Genomic DNA, 27,207 nt, shown 5'->3' with positions numbered 1-27,207 from the left:
TCAAGTTATGTTTATTTTATTCAAATTTTTAAAAGGAAAAAAAGAGAAAGAAATGCAATTACTCTATATGTTGAGCAAATACTGAACTCTTAATTGACAGTGGGGACTCATGCAGTGTTTGTTCACCAATAAAATGATTACTACAGACTTCAATCACCTGGCTCCAACTTGAAAGCAGTAGCAGATTTTGGTTCTTCCACAATCCACAAGAAAAATAAAACATGATCCAGTGCGATGTTATACCAAAAAACAATAATTTATTATCATTTCTTTTGCAAAGATCACCATTATCACACATTTTTACCTGGCTACAAATGTGCCATCTACGCATTACTCGAAATTAGACCATTGACATCGACTCCAAACAAATACAGGGATTGGTTTAAAATTTCAAATTTACAATATTTCAGTTAAAAATGAGGCATTTGGAATGAGTATACTGTACATGTAGCTGAACTATAAAGTCCGTTGATAAACAGCAACCCATTCATTTCACCAGGTTAGTTTCAATGATCTAATATGCTGTGTTCTGAGTCCTGCTCAGTGGCAATTATCCTAACACAAGTTTACTGTGACTGCAAACATAATTCAGTAACGTCTATACAGTATCTATGAATTTTCCCAGTTGCTAAAAACTCAAATTATACAATGTATGAATAAGGCTGAACAATACCTCTTTGTTGCACAGATATCCAGAAACGGTTTGTGTATGAAATCCGTTTGACACACAAACGTGTCATTGATTCGTTTTTTTTGCTGTTAAGGCTATGCTGAGTAAAGGTGTAGGTGGTGAGTAAAAATGATGTAAAAATACTGGTATGTAAAAGCTATGAGCAGGTCCATCTGTTGTTTGAATATGTAGAAAAAAATGAAAATATTAAGCAAAAATAAAACTGAATACAAAATATTTTTTACCCAAAGCTGCAAACGATACAAACAAAGCTGCAGCACTGGCAGAGAGTCAGAACATTTTGGACTCTCAGGATGTTTGTGTTCCCTTACACCAAAAAACCTCAGTTTTAAAAGTACAATATATAGTACGTAGTCCCTGTGTCCAAAGTGTTTTTTATGTTTTTTTTTTCCTTTTTCAATTGACGTGTCAGTTTAGCAGCTTCTTGTTTGGAGCTTTGTAAGAAAAGTGGCTCAAGTTCACAAATTACAGAAACATACATATGAAGAGTAAAACTGTAACATGAGGTATTGAACTTTTAAAAGATGCTTTTATAAAATTGCTGATGATAAAATCATATTAGCAAAAGTTGTTTGTTGACCAGAAATGTTTGCTCATATTGACAATTTACAAAGTGCAGGAATCTAAAACTGTCAAAAGATATGGCATTTTGAGACAAAACAATGAGTTTGAAGGGGCTTTCAGGTCATAGGATTTATTTCAAATTCAGTAAATGTGGAATTCAAGACATTCTTGCTCTTACTCGATCTCTTATTCTGAGCAAGTTATACAGCTCTTTGATTGGAATGTGTGATATGCCTGTCCCTTTTAAAAGCTGACATTTGGACCTTATCTATCATAATTTTATGATGCCTATAAGATTGATTGGTAGAATTTATGATAAATTGGAACTCTAGTCCAAATCTATGCACCGATAGTGTGTGAACATAATTAGAATTACCTCTCGACAACATTAAAGGGTTTTTGTTGTCAGCTTTAAAGGATACGTAGATCTGTTTCACAGAAGCATTGAAAAAGGTTAGTAAAAGGCAGGAGACCCACTGATTCGTTGTGTGTTGCAACTGGCTAGTGTACATAACACACAAAAGAAAGTACTTAACTTTTCAGAAGATGCTCATACAAGTATTTTGAGTTATATGGTAGAACATAAATATGAAAATAGAATTGAAAAGATAAACATGTTCAGAGCGAAGTAATAAAATAATTATTCCATAGAAAAAATGTTTTTCCCGCAGAGAGATGTGAAGAAAAAAAATACAGAAAATCATGAAGAAAATGACACCACTGATAAATTCTTTACAAAATGCTTTTTGGGTTACAAACTGTGAAAAATATTCCTATTGTCCTCATAAAAACGCCACATTGAACGAGGCAATTATATTATACCACATGGGGTAGAATGTGTGTTTTTTTATACAGTAGTGACTGATAGGAAGGCGTTGTGCACCTTGGCTCCCTCAGGGGCCTTAGTACCATGAGTCATCAACTCCTGGATGGTCATCCAGTTGTCCAGGATCTTCTTGTTGCGTTTCTTCATCATCTTCTTGTGGCTGAGCTCTATAATGCTGACTTCCTTGCGACCCTCGCTGCTGCTCTGAGGGTTCTCTTTCAAGCTTTCCAGTCGACTACGCTGCATGAATTCCCGTCTTTTTCTCTGCTCCTTCGCTCTGACCAGGTGCTGCTTTCTCTCCTCTTTACTCCAGTACCTCCCCATCTTCATTTCACTCATTGCATCATCATCCGTAGTCATTCCCCCACTACGCTCTTCTTTAATCTTTAGGGCTCGCTCCCTCAAGATCTTGTCTCTCACAGGCCTCTTGGTGATGTAGCGTGTGCCGTCGCTGCGGATCTTGACCTTCCACTCCATCTTGGGCTCATTAATGGGCCTCTGAGGCTCTTTGCAGACACTGAGGAGGCTAAGCTGGCTCTGAGCATACTCTACAGCTGAGCGCTGCTGGATCAGCTGCATGTAGCTCTGGTAGTGGCGGGCATGAGCGGGGATGTTGACCTGCCTATGCTGGGAACTGTGGGATGGAGAGAAGTAAGGATTTTGGGAAGCACACGATTTTAATTTCATGTCGCTCTCGTCCTCAGCTTGGGGTGTCTGCTTCATCTCAGGGCTACTGCTTTTACCTGGCACTAGAGCACGACATGTTGGGATTGGACTGGGGCTTAGAGAAGATCCACTGGCAAGGCTGCTACAAAGGTTTCTCTGGTTGGTGAGACTAACCATTCTCTGAAGTGAGTGCTCCGGGGAGCGGTCCATTTGCAGAGGGGTGCTCCGTGAACTCTCAGCTGTGTTATAGGCACTGGAGCTGTCCTTGTCCGACTTCTCCAGCCTCTCATTCATGTCAGCCAGCTTACCCTTTGTGGGCTCACTCCGATGGAGGCTTTGGTCTTTGGTTGAGGGTGCAGAGCGGCCTGTGGAAGGAGACTGCTGGCCCTTACGAAGGTTATGGGCCTGCATGATGTTCTGACATTCGAGCTCGATGCTGCGCAGCTCCTCATTGAGCATACGTAGCTCATGCTGCATACCGCCCTGCTCCCCCATGCTGCACTCGATGGTGCTGCGGCGACTGTAGAACAGGTCGTACTCCCCGCTGTTGCGTATCTGACACTTCAGCTCCAAGAGCTGCTGGAAACGATCACCTTCCATCTCATCATCGTCCTCATCATCTTTGTCCTCCAGCCGTGTAGAGCCGGTGCTACGGTGTGTGTCCCGATTGTCTCTCAGGCACTGGGACAGACGTCTCTGGATGTGTGCCAGGACATTATGCTCTGAGCTCTCCATTCTTTCTCTTATACTGAGCACATTATCTTTATGATGAGGGAGTGTAGAGCAGGTGGGCTTGTCATCTTCTTCTCTCTGAAATTTAATAAGATGACGAGACATTGTGATACACTGCTTTCTTTAAATGACCCATATAAGAATTAATTTTTATTATATTTATTAATGGCACAAATTTCAGTTCAGATCAGAATAAAGGGCCATATGCAGGATTTTTTTCTCAATGTCTTTAATATTGCGAGAGAGGGATGTATGCGCTTTATTGATGGCCATTCTAATTACAAATATTTTTTTTTTTTATTAGTCATATTTACTTAACACAATAATGAACTTTGAAAGGTGGTGTTTTCTTTTTTATGAAATAAGGACACAAAACAACAAAAAAGTTACCAGAACTACAGTATTTAAGAGTTCGATTCTGCTTTCTCCTCAAGGATTACAAATGCTGTTGTGTGTTACTCTGTTGTACAGCTCTATTACTTCAGGGACTGTTTCCTCTCTGCCACGTCTTTGAAGTTCCATTTCTATGTTGTTGTTTTTTTGTTGCATGCTATCCTCCCAACAAAACAGAATTTTAAATTATGATAACTAATGTTTGGAATTGAAAATGGTTCAACAGTCCCCCTCCATAAATATTCATAATAATTATTTGATGGTCGTAATTCAAAGCGCAAAGCTTGTTGTGACTGTTTTGCTAAGAAAGTCAATTAAGACTTTGATTCAGTCTCTGACACTGGCTAGGTCTGGTTAATACTGACTGTGAATAATACAGTCAAAGCAATTATTGGTCCGACTGATGGTGTGATGTTCAGAACAAATTTGTTACTACCATCTGTCTTTCAGGGGGAAGGTTGACTTAAATCTCTTTTGCCAAACTAGTTTTCAGGCTTTTCAGGCTTTCCAGACGTTCTTAAATCCTGATAACAAAGCTTTCTCATTGACTCACTAATCCAGTTACACAGAGCATATGTTTTGCTGCTGTCTGACCTGTTCATACTCCTGCTCCTCCTGCAAGGCAGCCAATTCCATCTCCTCCCTCTGCTGCTCCTCCAGCATTTCCATCTTCAGCTGCTCCAGGAACTCACTATGTTCATCATCCAGCCAGGCCTCCTCCAGCTAAGGGTGAATGAAGGAGAGAAGCATATGGAGAGAGAGAAAAAATAAAGGGTGAGTGTTATTTGTCAAGGCTGAAAGCTTGTGGCGACACAGTCTCTCAAAAACAAATAGTTGGGAGTTCCAAATGGGTGCCCAAATAGGATTTTCTGGGGAAAAAAACCAGCATGGATTTAAAATAAGAAACTGCAAGCATCACTGTGATATGGTGTTTGACTGATATGCAGTTCCCTTATACCTGACCAGCAAAATACTACAACCACCCCTCATCTTTAAAACATGCGTTCTAATTTAAAAATAAAGCCAGTACTGTTTAATGGACATAAGACGGTCACCTTTGACCCATTTTTCTCCACGCCATCCATCATCTGTTTGTCTGCTCGATGTGAACCAAATGGGATCCATATCTGAAGACTTCAGATTTACTACTGAGAGACACATTTAATTACAAAGAATCTTCTATTGCTCCTGGCTCATCTGCACTGCGGCAGAGTCCTTTCGCTTATTCGCCGTCGGCCTTGGGCCTGAACTCACTCCACATTAGCATGCCATTAGCTTTTATGGCTTACCGTTGGAAGTCAATTACAGTGGCGCTACATAAAAATAAAACATGATGAGGTGTCTCAGTGGTGGCTTCCAAGAGGAGTGGTTGTGGCAGTGGAAAGGGGGGGGGGTGGCAACCCCAGACTGCTAAGGTTTACTCTGAGCAAGTATAATGTAAATGAAAAACCTTCAGGGCTGTAATTTGTGAGCAGCATGCTTAAACCCACAGTAGGTGTTTCATTCAGTGGCCAAAATATGCAGTATGTCAGTGCAAGTGTGGGGTCGTGTCTAACCTGCATCTCAGGTCTGGCAACCAGCAGCACGATGTTCCTGCACTCGTCATTGGAGAGCGTCGCCATCGCTTCCTCTCGGTCTTGTACATCTTGGCCATTAATCTGAAGATGACATACAAACATGATTACCACACTCACTATTAAGTCAGATGCAAGCAAGCAAACGTGTACACAAGTGCAAATATTGGAACACAGCCAAACACATTCACACACCTCAGGCCAGTTTATTCCTCTCAATATAAAAGCCCTTAAGAAAAACAAAGTACCACAATAAAAGCGGAAGCGCACAATGATTTTTTTTTTTTTGGAGGAAATTGTAAACTCTCTCTGTCCTGCTCCCTAATATGAAGCAGGACCCAGCAGGGATTATGAATGGGACAGTAGCTGCAGGCCGACGGAGCTGTTGTGTTCACCAAAGTATCCGGCAGCGTACATACATCTAGCCGTACAATTAACTGGCCACTGACAGGGGGCGTCCATCTTTTTGCAGGCAGAGTAATGGCCCTGTCACTGGTGGATAATAGTGCCAGAGTACTGGTCTACCTCACAAACACACACACACACACACACACACACACACACACACACACACACACACACACACACACACACACACACACACACACTCCTCTCTTGGCTTAAATCACTCACACAACACATGGTAGATACCGGTAGACAATTAGACCAGCAGTGCTTATGCATCCGCCCCTCACATTTAACGATTGCTTCCCAGACTATTTACTTATTCCTTGGCTTCCATCTTGTTCCCTCTCTCATAATGCACTGCTGTACTTATTAACAGACATATTATGCAAAGAATGCCACTGTGTCCCTCCTATTGATAGACCTTCCCTTCATCTGTTTTCATGCTGTTACTGTCAGTGCTAGAATAGCATTACCATTACCCATATATAGCACACAAGTAACCGCTCACTGTGTACCACGTTTAACCTTAAATTGATGAGTTGTTTCTCTTTTAAAAGTCAGACAATGGTGCAAATAGTTTCTGTTGTTTTGTCCACAACCTAAATATATTTAGAATACTGTCATAGAGGAATAAATTACTGAAACCGATTAAACTATTAAAGAGTTGGGGGTTAATTTAATAGTTGACAACTAATTAATTAATTGTTGCAACTTCACCTTTAAGCTGCACAAATGAGTATTTTTTACATCATCAATGTAAAATAATAGTGAACACCTAGCAAGCTGCAGAGCCTGCTAAGACCACCAGGGGCTGGTGGAGACTGAAAAAGAACTAAAAGGAAAGTGACTATTGGACTTGTGCTCATCTGGTCGCTAAAAAGCTGCTTAAATTAGAGCTAATGTTGCTCTGTCTGCTGTTTGTGTAGAGGCTCTGACTCTCCTACACTAAAACAATAATTACCCATGTTACCCACAGAGGCAACACTATCCGGCCCTCAGCCCTAACAACTACCTCTCATTGCCGGTAGCGGAATTTCTCTGAATCTCAGGCTTGAAGATGAAGCTAGGGGCTAATAAAAGTCATAGCCACTCAGCTATCCCACTGGAGGCAGTGAGCTGCAGCACAGCGCCATCCTGATCCAGAACTCTTAAAAACCCCTGTTGGTGCTGAGTCGGTAACTAAAACAGCCAGGGGGACATTTCTCCCCCTCTAACAGTCACAGCGGGGGCGAGTTCCCCCTTTAATGTGCTGCCATTAAAAATGAATGGGCCTTCATGCTGGGAAACAGTGGTTGAGTGTGACAATATAAAAGTGTTTTTTTTATGTTGAATCTAATGAGAGCTTGTGTAGAGCGGGCCAGTGTGAGAGAGTGTCTTTCTGTACCTGTAAAATGCGATCCCCCTCTCGGATGCGTCCATCTAGGGCAGCGATGCTGTTTGGACTGATCTATAAAGGCAGAGAGAACAAAATAATGCCTCTAAAACACTTTCAATTTGTTTTTCAAGAGAATCATGGAGTGCTTGAGAGTGTTTTAACTCATTAACTAGACCTCTTTCAGCTCAACATGTCTAGACTATTATCAGCAATGTGAGTAACACATAGGAGGTTGGCTGCCATGGGAAGATCTTAGATGTCAAATGGCTCTCTTGCGACTGCTTGGACAGTTTTCAAAGCCATTTTATCCCTGAGCAAAAACCAAAACAAACTGAGTTATCACCTTTATCATTTTAGTCCTAAATTGCACCCGCCTCAGTTGTTATATTCTGGCAGGTTGATATAGCACAAGCCTCTGCATATAGCATTTATAGCCTGTAACTCAGCCTCAATACATGATGCACCTGCCCTTCTGTAACTAATGTCAGTGAACAAGGGGGCAGGACACTCTTTCATCAGCCAATCAATCGGTGTCTGGGGCCATTCATTTCACTCTTTCCTATCAGGTGGGATCTCTGGAGATGGTGAGTTGCTGTGGCACTCCATCTTCATGATAGTCCACTCCCACACAGAGGAACACTCATTAAACTGGGAGTGAGGTCACCAGACAGGAATGGGGGGTAGGACAAGAGGGAACAGGGCAAATTGAAGGTAATCTTTCTGCAGTTATGGGAAAGCACCCAAACCCTGAGTAACCTACAACTGAAAACTTAAATATAGACTCCTTTTAAAAAAAAATTTAAGTGCAACCAAATTTTTTTTAAATAAAAGATTTAGCCTTGTGCGGTATGTTTGTTTATGTTTCTCACTGTGTTTGAATGGTGGGAAGAAAATGGACCCGGTAGGTAGGAAACAAGGAGGTAGATGGTGGACTGAAAACCCTAAATTCCCCTTAAGTGTGAAGAAGTGTGTTTGTTGGTACTTAAACAGACTGGCAACCTGTCCGGGATGGTTGCCTTTTTGCCCTATGTATGCTTGGCTAGACACCAGCCTCCCTGTGCCCCCAAGTAGAATGAAACAGGTGCACAAAATAGATGGGCCAGTGGACTAAGGAAGTGTTCTCTCTCTGCTCTTTGTTCTGATGAATTATTTAACAATTATACTGCGAGACACAAAAGAAGCGAAGGGAAATGCACTTAAAAAAAAATGTGGCCATTCGTCAGGTTGGGGAATTTGGCTTGTTTTTAAACGACCTTGCATTGTTCTTAACTGCGCGTTGATGTGTTCTCACTACTTATGCAAGATCAGAGCATGAAACACCTCCTCAAACACATCCTGTATACAGTGACATTCAGCCACCTAATCTAAATGCAGCACACACCTCTGAGCCCTACTTTTTTGCAGAACTAACACTTAAAGATGCTGCCAGGAGCCACAGACCACAGTGATTTATATTCTACTCGGCTCTCAAAGCGAACACCTTGCAGGGTCCGAGTCAACTTCAAGTGAATCGGAGAGAAAGTTGAGCGGAAGGGAGAACAGTATTTTCTATGCTTCCGACAAGTGGGAGAAAATGCTTACATGTATCTCACAGCTTGCTTGTTGTATGTCAGCTTTACCAAAAGGACTGTGTGAACAACTCCGACAAGACCTGAGTGCATTTTTGGCTTTTTTTTTTTGTCTTGGCAGTCATATCATGTTTGTTGCTGAGAGTGTAATCACATGGTTAGAACACTGCCAAACTGTCAAATTATGTCATTTCTGTGTAATAAAAGAGTTCAATTTTATAATAAGTATACCCAAAAGAGAAACCTGCCTTGCTCAGAAGAATACTAAAAAAAAATCATAAATTGGAAGATGAATATTAAATGTCACAATTGATTTAGTCTTCTAGCACTTTCAGTTGTTTAGGCATTTCACTGCGGCACTCTAATTCAGCCCTGATGATACTCTGTTTCTATAACAGTGTATAATATGTAAATGCAAGACTTCAAAGAACTGAAATAAAAGGAATCTGTACAATATGCCTACATTGTATGCCCCAAGAGTATTAACATTTTCATATTTCAAACAGAAAGCAGTCGTAACTGTGGCGGTTCGCAAAAAGAAAAAGCTTGCAGGAGGTGGATACATATATGTTGCATGCTTTTTTTACAAAATCTCCAGGAGCAGAGCAGAGTGGGGAAAGATCAAAGAGATACCATTCTGTGTTTAGAAAGTTTAAAAAAAAACAATCTTAAGTATGAAAACTTTCTCATGGTGAACTAAGTTGGATGGTGTTGTATGAAGCAATTGACTCCTTGAACGCCAGTCTATCATCGTGAAGTCATCTACTCACCTCACTGACATAGATGGCCACATCCTCCTCATCATCTGTTCTGTAGCACAGAGTCAGCCCCAACTTCTCCTGGCTGTTGAGTCGAAACAGCTCCACCTCCTGTGAATAGAGAGGGAAAATACAATAAATGTAAAAATAAGACCACAAGTCTGTCCTGCATGCCAGGCACAGTTTTGCTAAATTCCTATCATCTGCATGTGTACAATGGCAGTGCTCATTTGCGGATGTTTAGAAGATGGGGATAACAGTCGTTTCACATGTTATCTCAGGGGACACTACATTTCCTGGTGATCCATCCAATAGTCATGGGAACACTTCACTATAGTGCCACCATGATGTGACATTGTCGTTCAGAGGAAAAGTGAAGGGATTACCAAAATGATTAAGATTCATCCAACCACATATGGACATGACTATCCCTGGAGCAAAGGCAACTTGAACATTTGAGGATGCAGAGGACTTGACTGTTTATTTTGAGTTCGTAACTGTTTCAGCACAAGGTCAATTTGGATGCTACCCTGACGTTTTGGTTTATATCACACAATCTTCCGCAAGAGATGGAGTCTGTCCATTTGTCAGTGAATTAATGATGGATACATTTCCATTTTTCAGATCACTTCAAGCCAACGTAAAGAGAAATCCTTGAAGTGTTTATTAAAAAAAAATATTACAACTCCATTAAACTGCTACTTTCTACTACTATCTGAAACTCAAAATAAATTCTAGCCTTATAGAATAAAAGTAAAATCTCGATGCATAACAATGGCTACTTGAACACTAAGTTCCTGCTTCACTGAAGATCAAATAACAATGTTCTTAAAGTTTCAGCATGAAAACCCTACTTGGTTTTGAGATGCTTGTTGAGTCTGCAGTCTCGTCTGAGGTTTTTTGAGTCTCAGAGTGTTTGATCATGAAAGACATTCTCAGCTCGCAGAGTTTGATCGGCGGGGCTTTGATAAATGTCAGAGGACCTCAAGTGTTTTTCTTTCAAGCCGTTTCCAAGTTATACAGCATTAAACTATAAATAAACTTTAATTATGCTAATGCTGCCAAATATACATATTTACGGCAGCACTGCAGTATTCCCCATCTTCCCTTGGGGAGAGATCAACAAACTATTGACTTACAAATCAGGGGTTTTCAGAATTCCCACGAGCCTCTTGGAACAGAGCAAAGTACCCTGGCGTCAACATGAATTCTTCATTTAAGTTCATAAATACAAACCCACAGAAAGTGAGATTTGATTAACCATCCTCCCAAGCTTTGCAGACAGTTTGCATTCATAACCCACTTTCTACTCTGTTTCCCGCAACAGAGGTGCAGCCAAACACCAAACAGCACAAGCCTGTGCCACATTTTCAAATGCCGAAACATATCAAGGGTGTTGGGAGAGAATCAAGTGTGAAATGGCCTCTCCTCCCAAAGTCTTCATTAGAGCAGAAATGCACCTACTCTGAACAGCAGGAGTGAGGTGGTTGAGGAGAGAGGACGATGGAGGGAGCAGAGAGAAATGAGGCGGTGGTCGGTGAGGGGTCTTGTGGGGCTCAGATGGGTCTCTCAAAGAAACGGAGAGATTCATTTCCTCTGTGACAAGTGAGGGTTGGCTGGTTACACGTGTCAGATATGGCAGGGCTTTGCGAAGGGGATGGGGGGGGGTCGAAGTCGGACCATGGTCAGGATGTGATGAGGTGGAAAGGGCAATACGATTGCCAGAAAGCCGCCACCTGGTGCCTCTGGCTACCCCTCTGAAGCTGTTTATGACCCCCCACCTCCTCACACACACACACATACAAACACATCCTTAGGCTCAATTCCCATTTTCCCCTTCTCCCCTGCCACTCATTTCTTCCAACACTTCTCTACCTCTGATTTCCTCACACATTGACAGATCATTGAAGTGTTTTTGGACCTGGGATTTGCTGCTGCTGGGCTTCACATTCTCACACACAAAAAAAGTCGTTTCTGCTTCTGTGTACAATCTCAATGCTTACACACACACGCACACGCACACGCACACACACACGCACAAGTGTACTCAGCAGCTCACACACGTTTGCACAGACACAGAGAAAAAGGAGCCGAAGAAAAACGGCATCGTCTGAGCTTTGTCGTTTTATCTTTCTCGACAGCCTCCACCTGATGGGGAGCTCAGATCTTTAATTGACTGTCTCAGAAGCGATGACAACCTCAAATCCTGTGCTGATGCGTAAGGATATAACGGAAGAGAGGGAAGATGACTTTGGTTCTGAATATCTGAGCAAAAGTGTGCTGCAAAAATCCGCCATTAGCTGTATTAAAAATGTTACTAATGAGCTATCACCGTTATTGTCGCCAGAGATATTGTTAAAGCGGCACATCTCCTGACGCAACGAAGCACTCATGGAGGTAATGGGAGCTACAGACACGGCGCACAGCTCGCATGCTAATACGGTGTGAGAAGTTGTGGGATATCTGGGTGAAATATTGAAATCACCAGCAATGTCTGGGAGACATCTGTCTTAAAATAAACCACACAAATTAATTGCTGAGACCGAGGCGATGCCGAGGTGTGAGCAGGTACTACATCATGCCTATCTGGCTCTGCGAAAACATGCCTAAAGTTACCTCTGACTAATTAATGGCTAGATATAGTGCAAGAGACCTGTGGCTAAATGATCAGAGAAAATAGATTGCTACAATTACTGCATGTTGGATGAAAAACCAAACCTGTGTGTGTGTTGAACAATGTGACCCCCTTTTTTTTTCTCTTTCACCAGATGTTCTTTTTTGCTTTGTTGTTTTAAGACAATATTGTGCAGGGAAAAACACCCACTCACACTCAGATGCCTCAGTAAAAGGATGTTGTCTCCTGATCCATCAAACGCACCTTCATCAATCTCGGTCTACTCTCTTCCCTTTTGATATATTTTTATTTTTTTTTACCATTTTTTCCAGGCGAGCTCTGTGACTTTCAGGCAGGAGATTGTTGCATAGCACGGGGAAAGAGAGGCTGACAGTAAATTAATGACTGCAATGGCGTGATTAGGGGGAAGATTGCCGCCCACCATCAAAGCACATTGGATGCTGTCATAATAATCGCGCCTTTGATTACCAGTAATTGAAAAGCAGTAACAAATGCATGGATGGCTACCACTGGCAGGGAGAGAGGAAGGACCATCTCTGAATAAGAGCACTTCGCTTTTTCAGAACTTGCCGAAACTAATCAAAGGAATGGTTACTAACGTGGTGTTGTGGCCACATGCACATCAAGGGGTCCTAGGAAATGTATGATGTTTCTGTGTGAAATTCTAGCTATAAGGCATGGCCTGTGTGTTTCACTATTCCAAAAAAAGCCAGTCATCAGAGAGCACAGGACATTATAGGCTCCTTTGAGCCCATGATGTTTTCAGTTTTAACCAGAAGGCTGGCAGAGAATTTCTTCCTCGCCATCCTACTGGATGAACAATTGAGCTACAACCTACTGTATATTTTCACTCACATCCTCCTTCACTCGCTCGTTAAGTGAGGCATAACTTATTTATAAGTCCAACTGCAAGGTTTTTTGAGCTAGTAAATAAACTGAGAGGGAGATGCACCGGAGAACATAATGAAATCCAACTGTCAATTCCTCTTGAGTACATATACAGTAGAATTAAAGGTACCGTTTGGTATGTACTGTTTGGAAATCCACCTTCACAAATATGTAGGAGCTACTAGGCTTTATTTCAGGGTCTGCTGTCATTTAGTAACACTCTGACATGCATTTTATTACTTTGAATGCAAATGTGGTGCCTGTTTCATCCAGCTCGCTGACTGCAGTCTTTCGTGACCAATTTATGTTAATTGTACAGATAACAAAAAAATAATAAAAAAAAATCTACCACAGAAATATATATTCATTAACTGGGTTTCTCTGATCTTTGATTCCGATTACTGAAGCCTTCTTTGATTTACATAATTCTGCTGCAGAAAACCATCAGCAGCCTGGTTGCATATACCTTCATTCATCTTTTTTTTTTCATTTGTGGGACAGCGCAACGAACCATACATGCTAAAATATATACTAATTGCTCCGCTGCTGACCAGCTAGTTGCTTACTCTGTCTGCCTGCTGTTTGAGGCTCGACAGGTGGCTTCAGTGTGTTTATTACATTTTTTTTATTGAAATCAGCCGCCTGCTGTGACGGGGCATTCTGGTGATGCAGGGAGCATGCCAACACATTGGACTCCAACAGCAACAAAACACACGGTCATCTCGCAAAATAAGTTGAATGGCTCAACTTTTGCTGCAATGCAATGTCATTCAGCAAGGCCACACTACTTTGTAAAAAGAGTGGCATAGCTCACATACATTTCGTAACTGGAAAATAGTTCAGGTAAGTTACATAATCCTGCCTCAGATAATTATAAACAGTTCGAGTATTTTGGCGTCCAGCCTTCTTGGTTTTACTGCAGGCCTGTTTAAGAACCAAACCTTGAGAACCTTGTAAAAACGAAAACAATGAGTCGAAAGACCCATATTCACATGAAATGCCTTTCACATGACATGTCATTTGATTCATTTTTAACATGAAATATTGATTAGCGCAGCTTTAAGTGCATCTAAAGACAATGCAGATGGTATAGGTTCAAAGGTGGAGTTCATAACATTATGAACTCCAGGTGTTTTACAAGGAAAAATCCTGTAAACACTTCAAAAAAGTATACAGTATTCTAAGGATGTGTACTTCTGTTGCATCTGCCATCTCTCCGCCTCATCAGCTACTATACTCCGGGACTCTCACATGTTGATTACCCTAACAGAAACATTAAAGTCCTGCTGTATTAGAAAGGTGAATTAGATTTAGATGGTTTCCGTGTGATGTGATGGAAAACTGCTCTCCCCCGCCGTGCTTTTTCGTCTAACAAAGGTAATTTAAAGAAATGTCTTTCCTTCATTCTCTTTCCTCTCCTTCAGCAGGGAGCGAGGGATCAGGTTGACTCTGAAAGTGGCTTTTCAGCTTTCGTCTACATCCCCCCTCACAGCGTTTTCGGTTGACATACAGTAAGTGGGGCTGCATTAGCATGGTATCGAACTCCTCGAGCATGAAATAAAAAAACGCCGGCGGCTACAAAGCATACACAGTATAATAGGATTTGTTAATAGCAATGAGGCATAAAGAGAGGCGTTAATATATTATATTTGTTCCGATTTGACACTGGGGCCTCTGCGATCCACGCGGGTGCGCAGATCTCTGTAGGAGGTGAAGAAACAGCTCAAGCTCAGTGGGTGGAAGCATTCAGTAGAACTGAAATGAGACAAATAAGAGGGAGGGAGGGGTGAGCAATCATCATACATCAGACCAGTCAGGAGCCCTCACTGGCAATACGCTCACACCTCAATGACTCGGAAATAAAGAATATTGGACGAAAGCGAGAGAGTGGAGACAGAGTCTGTTTATCTCTTCCAGTCACACTTGAATCAGTGCATCTGTACATATATCTGTATGTGTCAGAGATCAACAGCTTTAAAAACATCACGGACACAACTGCTTGTGTTACTTACACTCCAGCAAAGATGCAGAAGCAAAGAAATGTGTTTCCAGATTTTTTTATTTCTATTTTTTACTAGCGCCTGCCACACACACCTCGCTTTAATTGGGTTTGATCAAGCGCCGAGTCAACCAGCTTGCTAGCATTTTTTCTTCCAGACTTGTGAAAACAATTTCTCAGGTAACACCGTCACAATTCGGAGATTTTTCAACTTTCTCTTAACGCCTTGAAGAGAAGAAGAAGAAAAAAAAAAAAAAAAAAACGTGGAGGCATGTCATCACTGCCAATTAAAGAAGGGGGTTTTTCTGCAATGTGGCTGATCATCTGTCACTGCTGTGCCTCTGGGATCTGCCTGTAAAGTCAATTAGTGTTTACGTTCTTCCGCCAATTGCTAAGCATCATTAAATATGGAGTGTTGAGGGAATGTGTGTCCATGTGTTTGTGGGGTCAGATGTGTGTTGTGTTTGGGTGCAGTTCAGTGCTGACATCTCAGCACTTTCAGCATCTTTGAAGCACTTAACTTCTTTGTTAGCAGTAAAGACCTGCTGATGCTGCACTTTTAAGGCCAATGTCCACATCGATAACTGAAAGCTTAAAAAAAAGGAAAATCGGATAAAATATATTGGCTGATTTCTCAACCTAAAAACATAACATAAACGGATCTCTTAAAGCCCCTACAGAGCAGGAGTGCAGTCACACAATTTGGTGATTAAAGGAATAGTTCGACATATTTTTTTTTTTTTGTGCCAAGAATCAGATGAGAAGCTTAATATCACCCTTAATATCTCTGTGTTAAAAATGAGGCTGGTGCCAGGAGTTGATTAGCTTAGCTTACTAATAACTGCTGGATGAGGAAAATGGCACCTAACAGCATGTCTACAGCTCACTAATTAACACATTGTATCCTGCTTGTTTGATCCCTACACAAACAGGTATGTAATTAAAACGACAGGTTATGGGTTCCTGCAGTTTTTCTAGCAACCTTGTGGCAATGGCTAAACACTCCAGGAAGTTAATGCAACTGACCGATCAGCACGCAACTCCCCATGAAACTACTTTATGTTTCACTAATTTCTGTTTGTATTGGGTCGAAACTACATAGATCATGTTAATTAGCGCTCGCAGGTGTCTGGGTGTTTTCTCTTAGCTAACTGTCCATACTTATTTCGAGGTGAATGCCAGTATTTTAAACCTGGGCCATATTTTTACACATTTTGTATGTATATCTGCAGAACCGTGCAACTCTGACCATCAAAGCCCCGGTTACAAAAATGGATATTGCTTAGACAGAAAGCTCCGTGGAGAGTTTCTGTAGAGTTGTAACATGCTTATAAGTGTCTGACACCAATATTCTATAGAGTGTCAACCTCGGACAGGAGCAAACACAAGAACTTTCCGTGAACGTAACTTCGATAGTCGAAGTTGTCCCAAAGGATTACACTTGTTGCTGCCATCTGAGTCGATTCCAATACCGAAACTTTCGGTAAGTGTATCAAAATATATTGCAATGATGAAATGTTGTATTATGAATAACTTACAAACCTAAATATGTAAATGTAGGGCAGAGGTTTAGAAATACCAAATACATGCACAAACATACATTAGCCATTAGCAAAAGCTTGTAGATATTATCAGCCATAATCTGAATCTGTCAGGTTCTTGTAAGCAGTGATGTCAAGGGCAGGTCTTACCTCATACTCAAACTCTTCTGCCCTCTCTCCATCAGCTGGAACAGGGGAGAGGTAGTCCGTCCCTTCATAGTAATCCTGGTCCATTGTGTGAAGAGAGTGACAGCTGTCAGGGAAGACGGATGGAGAAAAGAAAGAGTGGGGTAGACAGACAGGGAGGCAGAGAAACAGAAAGAGGCAGAGAAGTTGGGCGTGAGCAAGATCCTTCGCCTCATTTTCTTTCAAACGCGTTCAACACCTCTAAGTGACAGGATTTCCTCGCCTTTGTCTTTCCTGGAATCTGAAGAATAAAGGATTTGTCAAGGGCTTTCACTGCAGCTGGAGTGTGTGTGTGATAAAAGTATAGCCACTTGTTAATAACAGCATATCCACATAATTTGCTTCCTGCTCTTGACAGACAAAACCCCCCACATTGTACGGTGTAATTCTATTATGTTTCCCTCAGTCACAGAACAAAACCCCATTGTGAGGGCCTAACGAGATGAGCAGCTTCGGTGCCACACAAGATAATTCAGGGAGGACAAAAAAAAAACTTCAGAAAGACACTGTTGAACATGTTGAGTGACGCTTCAGGGGCCACGTGACTCTCAGATAAACCAGCACTGTGAAACTGTCTCCAAACAATCTTCGAGCCATAAAACCAGACTGGTAAATGTCAGAATGCTTTATACTCTGATGCCATATACTATCACACATGGCAACATATGGCTTGTGGGTGCAAAGAATACAATTACAAATATACAATCCAGCCTCAAAAACAAGAGTGACAAACATTTGTTGTATCCATAAAATCTGCTGTAAATTGGATTTTGCACCTGAACTCAGACGAAGAGAAGAAAACACGGGTTTTATGGGACACACTGATTACATTTGGGCTCGGCCTGCGGCTGTAAGTAGCCCGCAAGCACACGTTGCACTGTGTTGCCTAGTTTTTTTATTAGCCCATTTGCTTTAATCACCTTGTAAACCTTCCATGAGTCAAAATGGATATGCCAAGCAGCTCCAATTATGGCAGGAAGGCCCCGTGGGGGATTCAGTGGTGATAATGTGCGAGATATATACATATGGCAATGATTTCGATCAGGTTATGTATAGCGCTTTACACCTAGCGTGCAACACTGACGATCACACTCATTTTTTTAATGATGTTTTTAATATTGAGCGGCACAGATGGAGCAGTCGACTAAACTTCCGTACCTGAATGTCTAAGCAGCAGATCCTCAAAGATGTTTATGATTGTTGGAAGAAATTATCTCCTGTGACAAACACGCAGAGTTCACCGACTCCACCCCAACTTCCCCGTTCTATGCTTGGAAGCTCCTGCATCATTATCGTCTCATTGTTTAATTCCCAAGAGGTGAAACCCAGATATGTCTTTGTGCTAAACCTTTATTGTAGACAGTTTACCTCTCCTCTGAGATGAACAGAATGTAAACTAAAATACCAGCAGAGGAAATAACGAAGCCTGTTTCTTTTGTTGTCTACCAAGAAAACCTCTTGTTGATACTTAGAACTCTCCAGATCTTATTTGGTACATATTTTATGCGTTCCTCTCACATAAGACAATAAAAACATGTCTTTGAGGGATCGTATTAACAGTCGAGATGTGAGCGCACTCACACCGACTGTACCACCACATGTGCTGTTTTGAGTATGTCTTTTCATCTCATCTGAAGTTTTTGCATGAGCCCGACAAAAAGGACAATTCAGTCATAAGTCAAAGAAATGTTTCCACTCATCTGTAGTGCTATTTAGCCATCTAGATTGTTTTGATGTCAGTTGCAGAGTTTTAGGGGATGTCAACCTTATAAATGTCTGCATTCTCTCGCATATAATGGAACTAGATGGCACTCATACATTTGTAAACTCAAGAGCAAAGTGTATTTCAAGACATCATGACTCAAAATACTCAACACGCATTGTTGTGAGCAGTTTCATGTAGGAATTTTTCAGTTTCAACTGAGCTACAGCTGCGAACCATAATCACAGTGCAGAAGGAAGTGTGCATCTACCCCTGTAGGAGAGGCTCCTGCCCCGAGCGAGGATGTTAACTTGGTGTCCTCTTGGCTGAGATGTAACACAGGCTAGGCTAGTTAGCCAGCCTCTCTTCCATTATTAAACACATGCTTCCTTCTTCATGAGAAAGTTGGCAGGCAGGTATAGTTGGGTAGAAAGAAAATAACTCCTGCATGAAACTGCTCACAGCAAGTTCAGTAGATAGTCTTAAGTAAGCATTGTTTGTGGAATAAGACACTGCTTTTGGCACTTTGAGCACCAAAAGCTGGGTGCCATCGAGCGCCATTATATTTGAAAGGAGGCAGACATCTCTATGGTGGATATCTTTGAAACTCGCCAGCTCACACCGAAACAAACATAAATAGCCCTACAGGTAAGAGGGAAAATAATATGTATTTTTGATTTCTGGGGTTGTGCTGTTGATTTGAGTGGCTGTGTTATGTTTCTGTTCAGAAGGGGGAATGTGAAAGATGTTTCAGCATCAAAAACTGTATAGGACCGTTAACGAAATGCACTATGAGCGCTGATTTATCTGTAAAATGCCACTCAACCACAATTATCCCCCATGTGACTGCCTGTGCTGTGTCGAAGAGACACAGGAGTAACAGTTTCTGTGACAGATCCAGATGTCTGTGCATTCGCGGCCGTCATACATGGCTACATCTTTTGCCCCTGATATTTATTCTCAATGTTTTCAAACTCAATCTCCTTAGTGATATATTTAAATTGATGCCCTATGCCAAACAACACATTGACATTCCGTGCACACCTCGCACAAGTATTCTGTATTAATGGTTAATCAAGATCACTTAGCCCCGTCCTTTATTTCTCTTTCTCCTTTATTTTTTAAGAAGTGGGTTTGTCCTATTGGTTTAAAGACGACGTGAAGGACACTGAGAAGCTCATTTATCACGCAAATCTATATCCGTCAGAATCGACTGAGCAGCCAGTTAGACAATTAATTTATATTTTACAGACGCCTTCCATACTTGTAATGCTAATCCTGCAGACACTGATATTTCTGCTTCATAGCTCAATGACATTTCTCACTACTTTTTTCTTAATTTCCATTAGTCTCAGCCAAAGTCAAAACAAGGACACAACAACAAAGTCTTTGTGGCACTGGATCAAAATCCTCTGCCATTATATATCAAATGAAATACAAATGTATGAAATTGGATCAAATCACTGGATTCCTTCAAACTATAATCCCTGTTATTTATCAAGCATAGCTCACAGTCATGATTTACAGAGATGTACAATAACTACATACATTTCCTGTTGTACATACCTGTCGGAGAGCAGGAAGGGACAGACGTCAGGCACAGGAGGGGTCGAAGGCCGGAGCTTTGCCAGCGCCATGATGTGTTCAAAGGTGATGTCAGTCTGAGTGCACACGTCAACCACATGGATTTCCTGAGGGGGGCCATGGGGGCGGCCGCTGGGGGTCCGCCGGATGACCTGCACCACGACGGGGTCCTTGGCAGCGCGAAAGGCCTCCACAGTCTCCTCATGGCTGGACTTGGACAACTCTTTCCCATTCACCTGAGGAGGACAGGGGAAATTTAAGCATGTACGCAAAGGGTTGTTTGTTGTTCTTTCAAATATCAAAGTGTGCTTTATTCAATGTGCCTCTTTTTCGTTGCTATAGAAACATTTTACAAAGCAAAGCCGCTGTGGAGACAGACCTCGCTGCTGCACCGAAGTCTCTTTGCAGAGTCAAAGAACCACATTTTTCTGGCTAAGTGACATTAGACTAAAAGCCAGCAAAAAAGCCAAGGGGGGTTAGAGATAATATTATTTTCTGAGCCTGAGAAGTCTGCATAACAACAACGCTGAGCGCTTCATCCTCACTACTTCACTGCTGCCTGCTTTCAGAAATGTAACTCCTTCCACCTCCCCAGCCTCCTCGATTATTAGCATTTAGTCATATGTGAAATTTGAATTTCTTTTGTGTTGATGTTTGATGGTTTGTGAGCACGCAGTCTCAATTTTGCTCCAGGCTTCCTGCACCTTCTTAAAAACTGAATTCAAGAACTTTCAGAAGACTCCAAGACCACTGAGAAGTTTTATGATGAGAACCAGCCGAGCTTACAGAAGCTGGAAGACAACAAGAGAAAGGAACTTAAATGCATGAACACTTGTCAATAATGCTGCAGTGTTAAAGAGATGGCAGGACACTGAGGGAGACACACACATTGCTCCAGAGCATCATACGAGGTGCACCAACATGCAAAACCTCCAAATAGAAATGCATAATGTTGCAGCAAATGGTTAAAACTGTGACATAAATTGTACACGAGTTAAACTGGTTTTTAAGGTTTACTGGAAAACTTCAGCATCAGACCCAAACAAAACCACCTACCCAGTCTGAACATGCAACATGCTGCAGAAAGCCAACACAGAACTGAAGAAGCCTCTTGGATGAGAGATGAAACAGCATCAAGAAGCTGAAATAAGTCCACTTGCCTACGATACAGCACATAGTTTTACCATGACCTGGATGCCTGACAACTCCATCAACAAGAAAGATGCTTCTGTTTTGCCCACATTGCTACTCCAGCTCTTGTATTCTGGGCTTAATCCATAGAGACATAAATCCTCCTTTTTTTCCTGCATCTTCTCTCGAGAGATGATCAAAAAAGAAATCTTTATGAAGATGACGTTGAAAAACATAAACACAAAAACACAGTCTGATGGAACATTATCACACTGTTACATCAAAGCCCAAATGGCCCCTCGCTCACCCAGTCCATCTTCAACCTCATCTCCACAAAATGAACTGGATTTTCCCGTAGATTGAAAACCATTTGCACTACAGCTGGCACATATAAAGAAATTCATTGCTCCATTTAACACCAGTAATTTCTCTGGAAGAGAAACCATGGCTGTGGAATACCTCAGAGAATATGCTTCGGTATAAACGCTGAAACCAGAGATTATAATTTAGATAACCACAGACACGAGAAAAAAGGTAGACGGCATAATTACACTTGCAGTTGTATTTAAATACGGTTTTGGAGTGGAGCTTCTTTTTTTTTGCTCGCGCTGCAAATTGAAATCAGTTTAAATGATAACTCGAAAAAGTAAAAGAGATCATTTATATTCACGAGTCTCATCTGAGGAAAAAAAAACACAGCAAGGCCGGGAAACTCAAAAGCGGCAAACTCTCTTTTAAAATGCAACACAGTGGTAGAAATAAAAACACATAGCCTCATTCAGACTCGAACAAAATGACCTACATTCATGAGCAGTCTATGGTTTCAAGTAACTCTTGCTGTGTGTATGTGGTGCCTCTAAATGAACATTAAAGATGCAGAGGCCAATGGGGAACTCCTACAGAGAGATCTTATGTATAAGCTATTCCACCAGTAAATCTCCACTTTCTTTCTGTTTCACATCTTACTGAAGGAGCGGTCTTTGAGAAATTACTCAACATGTTTTGAGACGCTGTAAAACATCAATAGAACCTGACGGCATAAATCCTCTGTAAAGCCGGGATCAGCATTGACGTTTTCAGTTTTTCTAATAAACATGTCTGCCTTTCACGCTGCGTCCCTCGATACATCCAATGCTGAAACTCATACGACCAGACAGTCGGTTTGTGTCTTTGAATGAATGCATTTCGACATGGCAGATTAGTACGTGGTTATACAGCACTCTGTCATTTGGTTTCAAACTGTGTTGGCTTGTGGCTGGGTCTGCAATTATTATATCTGATGACTACTGTTGGTTATTCTGCTCAAACGTCTTATTTTGCCTGACCAAAATTCCCAAACCTGAAATTATTCAGCGTACTATACTTTGTATATGGCAAAGAGAACGAGCAAATCCTTCCTTCCTTCTGAGAGGCATTCTTCTCCATTTTTGCTTGAAAATGACTTAATTACCAAAATGGCACCCAATTATTTTTTTGTGGTTCAATTATATAACGTATTGTTTCAGCTCTGGTTGTGATCCCCCATCACAGGAGCACTTCCAAATGTGTTTTACACCCTCAGATTAAAAAAAAAAAAAAAAAAAAAAAAGGCTACACAACACAGTATAATAAAACGTCAAGTAGTTTTGGGGTAGAACTTTCAATAAGAAGAGAAATATATTTTATGCTAAAATAAACAAACTATTTTTAAAGGACAACACAATTTCATTGTGTTTGACTTTATATTTGGCGGACCCCGCCACCTCTCTAGTCTCAAAAAGTGCCAGTTACCAAAAACTTCTCCAAAACCACATAGTGCCCCTTTAAAGGTGCATTCCAGCAAGACAGACTTAAAAGCAACGTAATGAAGAAATTGGATTTGTGTGATTTGCACCACCGTCGTAAATACAGATCCCAGATCCCTCTGTAATAACTTGTCAGAAGAAAACTTTAAGTAAGTACGTTTAAGTAAACATGTATGTAATGGTGTGATTCAACCCTCTCACTGAAGTGACATAGTGCAGAAACAAGTGATGGGGGGCAGAGAGGCTGAGACAGAGACACCACTCATCCTATTACAAGACACTGTGCCGTCAAAGGTAAAAATGTACATGATGTTGCTTTAAGAAGGGATAAAATGAAAGAAACATTGACACAAATAAGCTCCAAAAACATTGGATCCCACACTTCCTACATTGTACCTTCACTACCTCTAAGACAACCCGTGATGACATCACCTGGACGTATTTTTCCTGACTTTAGAAAATCTCCCTCCTGAAAGCCACACACGGGGCACCATACAACTGTTCAGTGGGGAGCCCCTTTAATTTATTCATTCAATTCAACAGACTTTCAAAATAAGCTAACCTCATTACCCACTAACGGGAAAACATAAAAAAATATTTATAATGTAATAACGGTTGTAATGCCATAATAGTGTGTTTCTCCCATTCCCGTGTGAGCGTGTGTTTGTGCGCGTCTGCTTTTCATTGTGTTTTCTCCCTCTTCTCAGTGTGCATCTCCAGGGACTGAGTGATGCCCTACAAAAAAAAAAAACACCAACTTATTTTCTCAGCAATAACAGCAGCCATCTATAACTCTCTTAGCTTTTCGTGGTTCTCTGGCCTGCTCCCTTGCCTCCTGACGTGACCTTTGTTTGTAGCAATGTTGCATTAATCACCTGAGCGGGAGGTAAACTGGGTCAACACCACCGCTGTGGAACTGCAGGGCAATTTGGAGGAAAAATACAAAGCAGCCTCCCTCACACCCCTAACCTGGCTTTCATTCTCTTTTTTTCCTGGCCAGTCAGCAGGTATTTAATACAGCAGCACGTATATTAGAGTTAAGTACTGTATTAAAGAAACATGAAGCACTATAATAATTAGCGTATACAGTTCCTTTGACTCTCTCTCTCTCTCTCTCGCCCGCCCCATCTTTCTTTCGGTTTTATTTTGCTGCCGGTCTCTTGTCCCGCCGGCTAATCCTGGAACATGGAGCCTGGTGGAAACAAAGGAGTTGGAGCAGACAAATGAGGCAGCCTATGGCGTATGACAGTCCCAGAGAAAAATGATCAAATTTCCCAGCTCTCCCCCTGGTACAGCCTGTCCACACCAGGCTCCGCCTCCTCCTCCAAGCCTCACCGCTCGCTAGCCGCACTCCATAACCGTAATGACACAAGAGGAAACACGTCAGGAAAAAAGAGGAGGGAGTGTTGTTGTTTTTTTTTTTTCTATTCCCTTCACTGGTTTTCATGAGAGCCAGATGGAACAATTAATCCCCAATCAACACAGGAATATCAAGTAGCCTTAACTCCTGCATGAGGGACTTTGCCATCCTCCGTCGTGTCCCCTTGGCTGATGTCTATCCAGCTAAACACACTGACTCAGTTAGCCGTGTGGATCTGCAGTCCTATCTGACAGATGGGAAGGGTTTCTCTAAGCTTGGCTGCAGCTTCTGAGATATTCCCAGATATTTCTCAAACTGCAGATCCGCCTTCAGCACAGCCCTCGATTTTTTTGTCTTGCGACAGCTTTACTCTCCGCGAAGTGCATCATCAGCTGGCGAGCAGAAAAGCTGAAGGTGACTATACAGGGAAATTTTAATGTGAGTACTTTTTGCGGGTTGGCTCGTGTCCTCAGTAGCCTTAATCCTTTCAAAATTAAACACCATTTCTATCCACGTTCGCACCCTCCGCTCGGTACAGCTGCAGCCTCTTCAAAGTTTCATCACACATATTTTGATGTAGTTACACTAGCTTGCACTAGCGTCCTCGAGTGTGCATGCAAAGTATGCAAATACATATTCATTCATAAACAACATGCGGGTAAACAAAATCTGTTTGCAACAAATTATTTAGCAGCTGTAGTGTTTAAATAGTTCAGTGCAGCTCTGCAAGTGCTCCATATGCACAGAGTCAACATGAATTATCTTATTGGTCTGGAACAAAACAATGGTGATTATTCATGAGAGATCATTTGCTGTATAATTGGGCCAGGCGATGATCAGGTAAATGTGAAGTTGGAAGGAAATGGGCTCCGGGATGGAGTAGCTGGACCAGGACGCATCTGCTGGCTGTTTGCACACGGATGTGCAGCAGCTGTAGCCGGGAGAGAAATGTGTTTTTATTCAAAGCCCCTGAGACGACCAAACAGCCTCCCCACAACAAATGCAGTAAACCAGCTTAGTGGAGTGCATCGAAAGGATGAAACCCTTTTTTCTTTACTTTCATTTTCACTGCTGCAGAGTCCCATATTGACGAAGACATTTAAAAATTGTCTACTTGTGACACAGCTGAGTGTGTCGGGTCTCCGCTTCAGTAAATATCACACGCCACTTTTAAGCAGTTCTGCGCTGATGCGGGCAAACAAACTGACTCCGAAACTTCAAAACCCACGAGCTCAGAGTTGCTCACGGCAAAGCGCACTCCTGAAGGTTTCCTCATCTGTGTCCCATCTTATCGTTTGGCCCTCCAGGTGTGAGGACAAGCATGAGAGAGCAAACACGTAGCACCTCAGCTCGACTCCTCAGGCGTCTCGTCCGTCAGTGCTTTTGTCTCATCGACTTCTCTGTCCCATCAATATCTCCAAGGACCGAGGGGCACCATGTGGTGACAGTGGTAGTAAAGCAAGGTCCAGTTGATCTGTTAAGATGTCAACTTCAGCCAAATCTGATGTTGCGTCTGCTCAGGGACCGTTTCTGTGGCAGGAGGCACAGACACTGCCGGCAGCTTGCAGGGGGATTACTGATAGAAGTGATTGATGTACTACTTCTGCGTGGAAGAAAACGGCAGCCCCAGGCAGTAGGCTCTAATAGTCCATTAGCCATTTTATGCCTTCGAATTAACTGCATACATTGCTTTATGGCTTGCGTGTAGCACTTTGAATCTTAATGAAATGTTTTTGTTTTCAATTTTCATAGTTTATGCTATGCACAGGAAGGGTGAAAGTCCCCGTCTGCACTCATATTCTGGTCCAACTGGAAATGCGCTGAATTGAATGAAGCAAGGTCATCTCTTCTACTTTGGCTGTGCTGACAAGTAAACAAGGCTTTCAGCGACAGTGGAAAGAACATCAGAGGCTTGTATTTAACCGGCGCGTGTAACCTTGTGCGTTTGTGCTTAACATCTGTACAGGCGGCGAGCCTCTGTTACTCACAGTCTGTATCTCTCGAGTGCCGTCACTTGCTGGTGTGAGTGGCAGCCTGTGGGGTGTTGAGCGTATGCAGGCAGATGGAGAAAGTGTAACATGTAGGTCATCTAGCCTCGGGAGGGTAGCGCTTACAGCCGTCAATTACACACCTGTTTCTATCTCCTCGTCTTCTGGGAAGAGGCAACATGAACCCTCGGTGTTATGGTCCAGTCAGCTGTGTGGATCCCTAAGAAAAAAAGAGTTGGAGGAGGCTTGGGAGCAGCTACAGGTACAGTAGAGGGAAATAAAGGAAGCATAACGCATAGAGCGGTGCTCCAGAGACCAGAGGGAAGGACCACTGCTGCTGCTGGTCAACCATCACACCTGAGTGCTGACAGAATGGAAACCACTTTTCTGATACTGTGAAATGCTGAGTTCACCAGACTGTGGAAGAGACAGGATACGCCATTGTGTGGATAAGCCTCACAGAGCTTGGGCCAATAGTCTCCTGGACAGTGAGAAACCACAACTCACATTTTTGTGCAGATTAAATTAGATAATAAAACATGTAACTTGGTCAATCTTAAAGTCAGCCAAGTTAGCCATGCTAGCTGTTTATCTATGTTTCCAGTCTTTATGCTTATCTAATCTTCCCATCTCTCATCGTCATCAACTTGGCAGCAAGGCAAATAAGCGTATTTTCCATAATGGCAAACATTGGTTTCTCATGAAGCCTGCACAGTATTTTGCATTTGAATCGACTGTTTTAAATGTTCCTTGGAAGTTGTGGTGTTTGAAGGGGAATTGTATGCCTTTATAAGTCAGACAACAGTCAAGAGATGACAGCAAATAAGGAACAATGTGCAACAAAGGTCCCTGGT

The 27,207-nt window shown here is 42.0% G+C and overlaps 1 protein-coding gene and 1 long non-coding RNA gene across 3 annotated transcripts in view; both read right to left on the bottom strand.

Annotated features, from left to right (window-relative positions):
• Nucleotides 1-235: 235 nt before the first annotated feature.
• LOC115587115 (PDZ domain-containing RING finger protein 4) overlaps nt 236-27,207 on the bottom strand; it is a 135,642-nt gene continuing 108,670 nt past the window's right edge. For both annotated transcript variants that reach the window (XM_030426751.1, XM_030426752.1), the window contains 7 exons: nt 20,073-20,326; nt 16,769-16,871; nt 9,568-9,666; nt 7,239-7,301; nt 5,429-5,530; nt 4,467-4,595; nt 236-3,557 (listed from right to left, as the gene is read on the bottom strand). In XM_030426751.1, the coding sequence (XP_030282611.1) occupies nt 2,103-3,557; nt 4,467-4,595; nt 5,429-5,530; nt 7,239-7,301; nt 9,568-9,666; nt 16,769-16,871; nt 20,073-20,326 (2,205 nt within the window). In that variant the 3' untranslated portion in view covers nt 236-2,102. The remainder of the gene's footprint in view (nt 3,558-4,466; nt 4,596-5,428; nt 5,531-7,238; nt 7,302-9,567; nt 9,667-16,768; nt 16,872-20,072; nt 20,327-27,207) is intronic.
• Nucleotides 7,444-9,554, bottom strand: LOC115587116 (uncharacterized). The gene is made up of 2 exons (XR_003984972.1): nt 8,811-9,554; nt 7,444-7,539 (listed from the first exon to the last, which is right to left on the bottom strand). It is a non-coding gene; the product is annotated as an uncharacterized LOC115587116 (long non-coding RNA).

The sequence above is a fragment of the Sparus aurata genome, chromosome 8, assembly GCF_900880675.1.
Source record: "Sparus aurata chromosome 8, fSpaAur1.1, whole genome shotgun sequence".
In the NCBI taxonomy this organism is placed as follows: Eukaryota; Metazoa; Chordata; class Actinopteri; order Spariformes; family Sparidae; genus Sparus; species Sparus aurata.
Note: the sequence above shows the minus strand (reverse complement) of the source record. Positions and strands in the feature narration are given on the sequence as shown.